Source organism: Hipposideros armiger, unplaced genomic scaffold (assembly GCF_001890085.2).
Source record: "Hipposideros armiger isolate ML-2016 unplaced genomic scaffold, ASM189008v1 scaffold_209, whole genome shotgun sequence".
Lineage (NCBI taxonomy): Eukaryota > Metazoa > Chordata > Mammalia > Chiroptera > Hipposideridae > Hipposideros > Hipposideros armiger.
The window spans coordinates 1,270,665-1,282,894 of NW_017731559.1; the positions used below are offsets into that span (position 1 = coordinate 1,270,665).

Consider the following 12,230-nt stretch of genomic DNA (forward strand, 5'->3'; position numbering starts at 1 on the left):
GAAACAAATGTTTCAAGTATAACAAAAGATACAACTCTACTTTAAATGCAACTCAGAGTGTTCCATTACAGTAATCATGATCAGCTAAAAAAGATTGAGACACAAAAAAGCAGCACCTTTCACAATGACTCTGCTTTAAGATTTTGGAGCTGAACCTGAAACTTAAAGTTGCTAAGTCACTTGCAAAAAATTAAGTTGTATCTGGTGACTGAGTTGAATGATGGTTACTCAGAAATGGTATAAATGGTACAGCTAGTGTCCATCAAGTAGACACTAGCCATGAGCACCTGCAAACTCAGGCGGAGAGAAATGGCACTGACCACCTTTGGAAAAATAAGGATACCTACAAGCTGATTCTGAATATTTTTTACACTTGGGATTTGAGCCAATGAGACAAGATAAGTAGATCCAGGGCTCAAATATGGACTGTGACATGAGGGCCACTGTGTATTCTCTCAGGGGTTTTAACTGCTATTCTCATAGCACGCCCTTCAGTGGTGTCTATTGCTTCTCAGATCTGGGTCCTATGTCAATTCCTAGGTGATTCTAATTTCATTCATTCATTCAACCAAAATCTGGTAAGTACATACTATGCAAAGTGCTACTTCCCATGAAATGATTCAGTTATGCATCTTCCTGAAAAAAAAAAAGGGAAAGGAAGAAGCAGAGAAAAATAATAATTCAGGGGATTGCTTAATCTATGCAAGAAATAATAAGTATTGCTGAAACAAACATGTAGATATATTTTTGCGTCATTTAGAACAAATTAAGTGAAAAGTGGAAAAAAAATTTTCAATAGTACCTGTATCCCAATTCTTCACTAAGATGGATCATATGAAGGATATATGATTCCTTGCTTGTTCCAGTGAGGCCTGGCAACAATAAGATAGTAGGTCTGGTGCTGGCATCCATATAATTCTTACTGTTATCATTATCAAACCAGTCCAGTGAAATCTGTCCTCCATCTGCAGTTTTAATAAGTTCACTAAAATAAATAATTCAAAAGCATACTCATTATGTGTTCAAAAGCATACTCATTAAGTGTTTCAATTTGTGTCTTAATATTAGTCTTAATTCTATAAATATATATTATTTGGTCATCTCAAAATAACTTTTTTTCAGCACTCACTAACATACACGCATATATCACTTTCATTACAAAAATGTTATGAAATTAGTACCATAAAGTACTTCCAGCAACACCAATAAAAGGTAGTATATAAAAATAAACTTCAAAGTACATTAAGTATTTATCTTAATCATTTCCTCATTTTTCTAAAATACCCAGCATTTAACCCCTATTTGATTGAGGTCACCCAAATAATTCAACAGGGAATTATGAATAAGTAAAACACTGATCTGATCACCGCTCTGGCTCTTTGACTCAATAACAGAGTCTCTCCACAGAGTATATTACAAAATTTGCTTCTTAAATATTTTAAAGTACTTCTCACATAGTATCTATGAACATATAGAATTTTCCCAAACAAACAGTACAAGTCAGGCAACAAAAGGAACTCCAGAAGGAATAGATGACTCAGGGAAATTAATAATAGGCACCATTTAAATCTCCTGGTTACTAATATATTCTGGGCCATATCTTTAACACCTCAAGGACATTATCATCAAGAAGCCATTTGTTTATCAATACGAAGTACTTTAACAGAGTGGTCCATTGCACAAAATCCAAATTAATTAACCCTTCTCAACCTCATCCCTAGCATCAATTAATTGGTACATATTATCAAAGGATCTAGGACCTCAGGGACAGATGGAAGAAAAATTGGAAAAGAGTAACCCCTGAACACATCTCTCCTAGAAATAAACCATTTACATCAATGCACCGGGAAAAAAAAATGGTGAAAGGCAATACCTGAATGTTTTCCTGCAGTTGGGTGTGGGGTGGGGGCATACCTTCCATTTTCATTCCCCCTTTGATTTCTATATACTCAGTAAACCAGAGGTTCTATTAACCAAGTACTGAGAGTATACAAAAAACTGACTTTGAATAAATGACTGATAATGGAATTTTACTTACTTCCTATACTGCACCGGGGGCTTGGAAGTGATGAAAGGTCTCAGCAGTGTCTGTCCTCGACTCTCCCAGCACCAGACCGTTGGGTAGTACGTTTCTGTCACCACCGGACAGTGGTCCTGAAGGAAGCGGCTGAAACTCTCACCCCCGGTGACCAACTGGGGCTTCTGTGGGGAAAACCAGTATCAGTGAAGGATCCAGAGCAAAGTTTCTGCCAACCGTAAACCAAAAATGAGCACAGACTCGTCCCTAGCGCACACGATCCCTCGGATTACATCTTCTGGAAGCCTAACTCAAATAATTCACAGTCACAACAGACTTAAGAGTGGTTTATCCAACCCCTCGAAGGAAAGGCGAGAGTTGAAATAAGGGAGTCAGTCTTAAAAATGCTACAGCATTGCCTAGCAGCTTTGCTGGAGAAGCGAATGGTGACAGGGCAGCGCCGCGCGCGCCGAGGTCAGAGGATCCGGGTTGCGGTCTGTGGAACGGGGCCGGACCCACAGGCAGGAGGCAGGGGCTGGGCGGCTTCCTCGCGCGCCCTCCAAGGGCGTCCATCAGATGCTCGGGAAAGGGCAACAACTCCGGAGCAGCATGCACGCCCCCAGGGCGACCCCAGCCACCCGCCCCTGCCAAGAGCAAGCCTCCGGCTACGCCCGATGCTGTGGCTCCAGGCAAAGCCGCGCGGGTAGTCCCGCGCCTCGGCGCCCGCGCCACCCCCCGGCTCACCTTGGCAATGCTGCTCAGGTAGTAGCAGGCATAAGCGACGCTGAAGCCCAGGATCAGGGATATGCCCACGCCGGAACCGAAGAACCCAACCCGGACTTGGTGCTCCAGGTAAAGGGAGAGCTCCCGGGAGAGCACTCGCAGGTCCATGGCTAAGCGCTGCATGGCCCGGGGAGCGCGGCGCGCTGGTCCTGCGGCGGGAGGCCAGCCAGCCCGCGAGCGGGCGCAAGTGGGCGCGGCGGCGGCGCCGACCCTGGAGCCGGGCGTCTCCTGCCCGGCAGAGCACCGCCTCCGCCAACTAACGCCGCTGAGCTTCCCAGGGAGGCGTAGCTCTGCCCTCCGGACGCCGCCGGCTCCGCCCCGGCTTCCCCCGAGCCGCCCCCACCGCCAGCCACTCAGCAATCTTCCAGAGGCGCGGTTCCCAGCCCCACCACCCGGAGGGCTAACAAGGGTCTTCCGGCCAGGTCTCAGTCAGCCTGGGCGAACCCCAAGAATGAGGAGAGCTGGCGCAGACTTTGGAGAAGGAAATGGGCTTGGCAGCGCACCTGCTCCAGTGACCTTGAATGATTTCGCAAGGCGGTGGGTCTCGGTTAACCCTTCCTGTAAACGAGCAGTTTAAGGTGCCCGGGAAGAATGCGTTGGATTCAAAGATTTGGGGAGTTAGCGCCAAAGATATGTTGCTAACTCCCCAAAGAGAATGCACTTGCTTCGTAGTGAAAAAATCCTACATTCTCAGGAAGTTGTGTTGTCCCCGAAGAATATTAAGAGGAAAAATATTCCATAAACATTCAACAGTGAGGACGTTCTTACTTGACTTTAAATCTCTGTGAATTCTTTTAATAGCTAAGTGTGTCTTAAATGAAAGTGTTTCCTGAAAATAAGTGAGAAGATCAAGAATAGGAACTGATCGCTGAAGAGTGCGAACTCTGAACAACAGCAGTTCTATTCCTGGCAGGAGCTGAGTTGCGGCTGAGATGCCAACAGGTGGCAGAATAGCTCAGCTTAAAAAAAAAAAAAAGGAACTGGGATTCAAAACACTTTTAAGGCTATTTGTGGTTCATTAATGTATAGAACTGGTAGACGTACAGAATTTCAGATACCTAGTGTGTGGGCAAGAAACTATTTATGAAGTAGATTCTCCTGAGCTTATTTATGGCAACATGACTAAAGCCAGGAGATACTTACAGACATCTATAAGGGTTAGAAGATTTAAGAGTGTGTTATTATGAGCTTCTCCCACCAAGAGGTACCAAGAGTGACAAGGCTTAAATAGGCCAAAGGGAAAAGATAAAGACTGCATAGACTATGAAAATTTTCATAGAATTATAAATTAATGATATAAAATAGTGATGGTGAAGTGAGTGGGATGGGCCAGATAGGAGCAATTTATTTAGCTTTGATTTGGTCGTTGCAACTTGATGGCTGCCAGTACCCAGAATAATTCAGTTACCTTCACTGAGCCTTTTTTTTCAATTTGTAGAATAATAATTTCTACTTTACAGAGTTGTTGGGATAACTAAATGAAATAATGTATGTGCTAGCCTCCCCCTCTCCCTCCAAATATAAGTAATTCTCTTTCACTCACTGGCTCTTGTACCAGAGCACACCCAGAAAACACAAATGTACATGGTGATTGCCATACTTGACATTTACATGCGACATTCTTTATAATGCCTGCACCTACCTTCTGCCCTGCCCACCAATAAATACATGTATATTTCATTTTGCTTAAGTTTAAAGTGACAATATCATAAAATAAACTAAGATTCTTCATAGGCATCAGTGTATAGAAAGCTTGCTGACCTGGGAGTAAACAACTCTGAACTATTCTACCAATCGTACACAAATCACTGACACTTTCAGAGCCTCAATCCTTGTCTATAAAATAAATGGTTGAGATGGAAGATGTTCAAGTTCTTTCCTGTTAGAACATCACAATCTTCTTTAAGACAAGTATTATTACTTCCAATTTTGATGAGGAAGTGAGAGCTCAGACCCTAACATGACCCCAATGATCTCTTCCGTCTGGTGTCGGTGCCTTTGTATAATCCCTTCCCCTTGAGTGCAAGTAGGACCTGTGACTTACTTCTAACCAATAGACTATAATAAAAGTGAAGAGATGTCACCACTCCTGTGGTTACATTATGTTATATGGCTGTAGCTTAGCACACTGGAGCTAAAGGCTCTCCTGCTTCTCTTGAGGAAGCAAACAGCCATATGCATTGCCTATGGAGAGGGCCACATAGCAGAGAACCAGTGGTAGCCTCTAGAATTTGTGGGTGGCCTCTAGCTGACAACCAACAATGGGGTCCTCAAACCTACAACTCAAGGAAATAAATTTTGCCAACACCCTGAATGAGCTTGGAAGCAGATTCTTCACCAGTCAAGCCTCTAGATGAAAATGCAGCCTGGGGCCTGCCGAGTGGCTCAGTTGGCTAAGAGCGTGAGCTCTGAGCAACAAGGTCGCTGATTTGATTCCCACATGGGCCAGTGAGCTGCGCCCAAGCTGAGCTGCTGCTGAGCTGCCTACAGGTGGCAGGATGGCTCAGCTGGTGAGAGCACGTGTTCCTAACAACAAGGTTGCGGGTCTGGCTCCCACACGGGATGGTGGGCTATGCCCACCTGCAACTAAGATTGAACACGACACCTTGAGCCGAGCTGCCCTGAGCCGCCGATGGCGGCCGGATGGCGACTGGACTCGGAGCTTAGCTAGCTGCACCCTCCACAACTAAGATTGAAGGACAACAACTTGGCTGTTTCCCTTCCCCAATTCCCCAGTAAAATCTTAAAAAAAGAAAAAGAAAAAGAAAATGCAGCCTGTCCAACATATTGATGCAGACCTGTAAGACCCTCAGCAGAGGACCCAGCTAAGTTGTGTCTAGACCCCTGACCCACGGAAAATGTTAGATAATACAAATGTGTTATGCTAAGTTTGTGGTAATTTGATATGCAGCAATAGAAAACTAATAGAAAATATAAAAAGGTCCTACAAAATCATTCAAAGATTAGTGAATATCAGTGGCTCATTTTTTTGCCTACCAATGTATTTACTGTAGGGATGATTTAAGTTGAAGATTTCATTTTAGTTCTTTCAATCAATATTCAAAATTAAGAAACTCATTGAAAGATTTTTTCTTCTTTTTAAATTTTTATTTTTTATTTATTTTTTATTTTTATTAGTTTCAGGTGTACAAAACAATGTAATAGTTAGACATTTCACCCCTCAGATTTTTGGTTTTTTACTTTATACTTTTTTTTAATGGTCACAATGAACATTTATTACTTTTTAAACAGTAAAAAAGTTATTTAAAAATATGAAGCTCATTATAAAGGAGTAAATCACATGAAAAGATATATAGCTGAAAGGAAGGCTAAAACATTATAAGATGTAATAGAAGACAAGTTTTAAATAGGAACACATCTTCACAAATTTTGTGTAATATGCCCTGGTTCCTTTTATTGAGGAATGGTATTTAGAAACCAAGATCTGGGCGCTGAGTGTGGTCATTGCTACTGAGGTGTCATTGTGTTCAGGCCCTCTGAGCTAATATATCTACATCTATCTATATCTATACACACACACACACACACACACACACACACACACACACATGCTGGGGGTGCCAAAAAATGTATACAAGTGGACGCTTTGGTCAATGTTGCTCAATCAGTAGTTCACCGTAATCAGAAGTGTCTGGATGCTGATGGTAACCACTTGGAGCACCTCTTGTAACTGCAGAAGTCAAATGTGACTTGTGTTGTTGTTATCGGTATATACTGAGTATTAAAATTTTAATACAGTTTTTTCCTTTCTTAAAATGTGTATACTTTTTTTTGGAACCCTCTGTGTGTGTGTGTGTGTGTGTGTGTATATGCACACACACACACACACATGTAATTGCACAGTGGAAATTTCACAAACTTAATTGTCTGAACTTCATATATAGTTATGTCTGTATCTAGCCATCTGTATTTATATTAGCTAAAGATGAGTTAACAGTATAACTCTTTTATGTGGACGCTCTGATGGCTTTTAGGAGGAATTGAACCTCTTAATTAGCAATGTTTCTGGGGTTTTTTCTTTAATTTTTGAATAAAGCGATATTCTATCTGTAATGGGAAACATCCTATATCCTTAACCTCCTCAATTCTATGGCAAATCAGCAACAGTAATCAGGCAGAGGACAGAATGGTTTATACTTACAGAGAATGCCAGAACTGAAAATCACATGATATATACTTAATGAAACAAAAAGTTTAGGTTACATCCAATAAGAAAAATATTGTACTTCTATATGAATTGTTACCAAAAAATTGCAAATGTCACCAAATTATTTATTAATAATTCTCTGTGACCCCAAACTCCTCAGTTTTAATACTTATCATTGCACTAGTTGTAGCCCTATCTTTAGCACTAACAATTCCTAACGCTAACAAAACCCAACCTTAGCACTAACAATATGATTTCCAACTGATTGATTTCTTTGGAAGAAGCACTGTACCCTAGGAACTGAGGCCAGAGTAAAATAAGGAAGAGCTCAAGTATCAGGCAAAAAGTCATGTCGGAAAGGAGGAATGAACTTGTGGGACCCCATGTGGAGGCTTAAGGAAGAAGTTGAACTTGAAGGCTTAAGAAGTGGTCAGGGGTCCAGGAAAGTATGTGGTCCTTAGACTCCAGTTCCAATTTGTACTGTTAGACTTATCATTGGAGTTTTGGGCAAAAATCTGCTTAAAGCTTTCCTTAAGGTTAAATTTGTGCGTATGGCAGCCAAATAGTTTCCATAATAGGGAGATAAATTAGCCTCTTCCTCCAAGGTAACTAGAGTCATTTGGGAATACCTTTCCATGGAGAGGTTTAATTTACAGACTATAAATCAACTGCAGGAACATAACGTTGATGCTTCCTCTTCCTCATTCCCCATGGGAAAGCAAAAGACATGCTTTGTGTAAGATGGAATGATATACAGACAGACAGACAGAAAGGAAAAGTAACTATCAAATGGGTTCCAACTGAAATGGTTGAGATTAAAATTATCTTAATAGAACTTCATTATAATTCCCCTTCATGAAAAAAATGCAGCTTTCTGATAATATGTAGTTGGAAAGAGAAATATATTTGGCCACCTTGACATCTGCAAAAACACCCTGTCCTGTTAATTCCCAAATAGCTTGTTTACAAAGAAATGTACCCATAGTAGACAAGTGTGGAATGGTTATGTGAAACTGCAAGAATGTGCTAAAAACAGTTCTTAAGCCAGGAACTCATTTAAGTGTAAAAAAAAAAAAAAAGGGCAAAAGAGAATAGAATGTTCTTTGTTGTATACCTCTTAACTTACCTGTATAGATACTTGTGTGACTGATGGGATATAGTCCTTAAGGCAGGGGTGGGGGTAGGGGGTGGGGAGGCAGGGAAATGAGACCCAAACACAGGTGAAAGCAATGTTCTTTCCTACCTATGGATCTCAATCTATGGTAGGCAGAATTTTAGGATGTCCTCCTCTTAAGATTCCTCCTAATGTACATACCCTTATGTAATCCGCCCCCCCCATGAGTGTTGATGGGACGTGTGAATATCATTTGTGTGATTATGTTATATTATATGGCAAAGATAAAAACATCTGGTTTTGCAGATGTAATGAAGGTCACTAATCAGTTGACCCTGAGTTAATCAAAAGGGAGATTGTACTGGATAATGAGGTGAGCCCTTTAAAAGAGGGTCCAGGGGTCAGACATGGAAGAAGTCAGACTCTTTCTTCTGCTGGCCTCTAAGAAGCAAGCCTCCATGAGTTCTACAACTGCAAGAAAATGAATTCTCTGAACAACCACATGAACTTAAAAGAAAACCCTTAGCCTTAAACTACAGCTATGATCATTGAATATTACATTAGCTGTGGGTTTTTCATAAATGCCCTTTATCATATTGAGAAAATTCCATTCTATTCCTACTTTTTTTGAGGGTTTTCATCATGAAAACATGCTGGATATTTTTAATGTTTTTTCTGCATTAAATGAAATGATCTTGTGGTTTTTTTCCCCTTTCATCTTGGTAATGTGGTATAATAGTACATTGATTGATTTTCATATTCTGAACTACTCTTGCATTCTGGGATAAATCCCATTTAGTCATGATGTATAATCCTCTTACTGTACTGCTGGGCTAGGTTTGCTAGTATTTTGTTGAGGATTTTTTTCCATCTATATTCACACGGAATATTGGTCTCTAGTTACCCTTTCTTGTGTTGGTTTTGTTTGGCTTTGGTATGAAGGTAATGCTGGTATCAAAGAATGAGGAAGTGCTTTCTCCTCTTTTATTTTTTGGAGGAGTTTGAAATGCATTGGTGTTAATTCTTCTTTAAATGTTTGGTAGAATTAACTAGTGGAGCCTGCTAGTCCTAAGTTTTTTGGAGGGGAAAGGTTTTTGATTACTGATTCAATTTCTTTACTTGTTATAAGTCTGTTCAAACTTTTCTATTTCTTCTTGAGTCAGTTTTTGTGGTATGTGCTTTTCTTGGAGTTTGTCCATTTCATTTAGGTTATGCAATTTGTTGTCATACAGTTGTTCACAGTATTCTCTTAGAATCCTTTTTTTTTTTTAAGGTCTGCAATAATGACCTCATTTTCAACTTGATTTTAGTAATTTGCATCTTCTGTTTTTCTTAGTCAGTCTAGCTAAAAGTTTTCATTCCAAAGAATCAATTTTTGGTTTCAATGATTCTATTGTTTTTATATTCTCTATTTCACTTATCTCTCTTCTAATCATTATTTCCTTCTGTCTGTGAGCTTTGGGTTTAACTTGCTTGTCTTTTTTCTAGTTTCTTAAGGTATAAAGCTAGGCTATTGATTTGGGATTTTTTTAATATGTTTATTTTTATTATTTTACTTTATTTTTTTTTTAATTGAGGAACTGTGGGGAGGGGAACAGTGTTGGGGAATTGGGGAGGAGTACCAGCCAAGTTGTTGTTCTTCAATCTTAGTTGTGGAGGGCACCAGTCGCCATCTGGTTGTTCGTCTGCAGCTTGTGGCCTCTAAACTCAAGATGCTATGTTACAATCTTAGTTGTGAGTGGGTGTAGCCACCATCCCATGTGGGAGTCGAACCAGCAGTCTTGTTGTTAAGAGCGCATGCTCTATCCACTGAGCCATCCGGGCAGCAGCCCAGCTCAAGGTGCTGAGTACAGTCTTAGTTGTGGGTGGGCGGAGCCCACCAATGAACAGGCAGTCTTGTTGTTAGGAGCACGTGCTCTCACCAGCTGAGCCATCCTGCCACTTGTTGGCAACTCAGTGGAAGCTCAGCTCGGGTGCAGGATCACTGGACCATGTTGGAATGGAACTGGCAGCCCTGTGGCTCAAAGCTCGCGCTCTTAACTCTTAACCAACTGAGCCACTCGGTCTGCCCCTGGGATCCTTTTTTAGATATAAGAATTTTCAGCTATAAATTTCTGAGCCCTACTTTTATATATTCCATGAGTTTGGGTATGTTGTGTTTTCATGTTCATTCACCTTAAATTATTTTCAAATCTCGCTTTTGATTTCTTCTGTGACTCACAAAGTGTTTAAGAGTATGTTGTTTAATTTCCACATATTTACGAAATTTCCAAGTTTCCTTCAGTTATTGACTTCTAGTCGCATTCCATTGTGGCCAGATAAAATACTTTGTATGATTTCAATCATTTTTATTTTATTATTTTTTTTAGCTGAGTCATCCTGCCACCTTTTGGCAGCTCAGCGGCAACTCAGCTCGGGCCGGGCATCGAACCGCTGTTGTTCAGAGCTCAAACTCTTGAGCGAGCTCTTAACCAACTGAGCCACTTGGCCGGCCCAATTTCAATCATTCTTAATTTATTGAGATTTGTTTTGTGGCCTAACATATGGTCTACCCTGAAGAAATTTCCATGTACAGTTGAGAAGAATGTGTATCCTGTTGCCGTTGGTTGGGGTGTTCTATACGTATCTGTTAGGTCTAGTTGGCTTACAGTGTTGTTTGAGTCTTCTATTCTTTTTTATTGATATTCTGCATGGTTGTCCTATCCATTACTGAAATGGCATATGGAAGTCTTCAACTATTATGAAGAATTCTCTATTTATCCCTTCAATTCTTCTAGTTTTTGTTTCACATGAGGTAAGACAATTAAGTTTGTGAACTCATCCTAGAAAAAGTGCTACATACTTCGTTGCTGAATATCGCTAGTCACCTTCGAAGTACTCCCCTTGGGAAGCTATGCATTGATGCCAGCACTTAGTCCACCTTTCAAAGGAATTTTGAAACTCCTTTTCTGGAATGGTCATCAGAGCTGCTGTTGTACTACCCTTGATGTCCTGAATGTCATCAAAATGCCTTCCTTTCAATATTTCCTTTATCTTTAGGTAAAGAAAGAAGTCATTGGGGGCCAGATCAGGTGAGTAGGGAGAGTGTTCCAATACAGTTATTTGTTTACTGGTTAAAAACTCTCTCATAGACAGTGCCATGTGAGCTGGTGCATTGTCGTGATGCAAGAGTCATGAATTGTTGGTGAAAAGTTCAGGTCATCTAACTTTTTCACCCAAGCTTTTCAGCACTTCCAAATAGTAAACTTGGTTAACTGTTTGTCCAGTTGATACAAATTCATAAAGAATAATCCCTCTGATATCAAAAAAGGTTAGCAACATTGTTGCAACGAGTCCGTGAATTTAATTGTCAGACCTTGTATATTTTGGGACTCTCTTACTAGGTGGATATAATTGTTATATTTTCTTGACGGATTGTCCATCTTATCAATATGTTTTTCTTTCTTTTTTGTTAACAGTGTTTTTACTTAAAGTATATTTTGTCTGCTATTAATTTAGCCACCCCAGTTGTCTTTTGGTTACTATTTGCATGTTGTAGTGGATTGAATAGTGACTACAAAAAGATATGTCTAAGTCCAAGCCTGATACCTGGGAATGTGACCTTATTTGGAAATAGGGTCTTTGCTGCAGATATAATGAAGGGTCTTGAGATGAGATCATCTTGGTCTTAGGGTGGCCCTTAAATTCAATGACAGGTATATTTATAAGAGAAAAGAAAGGAATCTTTGAGAGACACACAGAGCAGAAGGCAATGTGAAGACAGAGGCAGAGACTGGAGTGATGCATTTCCAAGCTATGGATGCCAGCAGCAACCAGAAGCTAGGAGAGAGTTATGAGATAGATTCTCCATCAACCTCAAGAAGGAACTAACCTGGCCAACACCTTTATTTTGGACTCTGGTCTCCAGAACTGCAAGAGAATAAGTTTCCACTGTTTTCAGCCACCCAGTTTGTGGTAATTTGTCATAAGAAATGAATACAAATGGAATATTTTTTCCATCCTTTCACTTTCAACCTTTTTATGTCTTTGATACTAAAGTGAATCTCTTGTAGACAGCATGTAGTTTGATCATACTTCTTACTTATTTTTTCCCTTTGTTTTGCCTTGTTTTGAAAAACAGCTTTATAGAGGTATAATTTACATACTAT

General features: G+C 40.3%; 1 protein-coding gene across 3 annotated transcripts in view; it reads right to left on the bottom strand.

Annotated features, from left to right (window-relative positions):
* The window catches only part of ABHD3 (abhydrolase domain containing 3, phospholipase), a 48,194-nt gene extending 45,037 nt beyond the window's left edge, over positions 1 to 3,157 (bottom strand). Inside the window, exons 1-3 of one of the 3 annotated variants that reach the window (XM_019653851.1) lie at positions 2,762 to 3,135; positions 2,039 to 2,202; positions 803 to 985 (exon numbers count right to left, since the gene is read on the bottom strand). In XM_019653851.1, coding sequence (XP_019509396.1) covers positions 803 to 985; positions 2,039 to 2,202; positions 2,762 to 2,923 — 509 coding nt within the window. In that variant the 5' untranslated portion in view covers positions 2,924 to 3,135. Of the gene's footprint in view, positions 1 to 802; positions 986 to 2,038; positions 2,203 to 2,761 lie in introns of all 3 variants that reach the window. The other 2 variants (XM_019653853.1, XM_019653852.1) reach the window with 2 other exon arrangements.
* Positions 3,158 to 12,230: the final 9,073 nt, after the last annotated feature.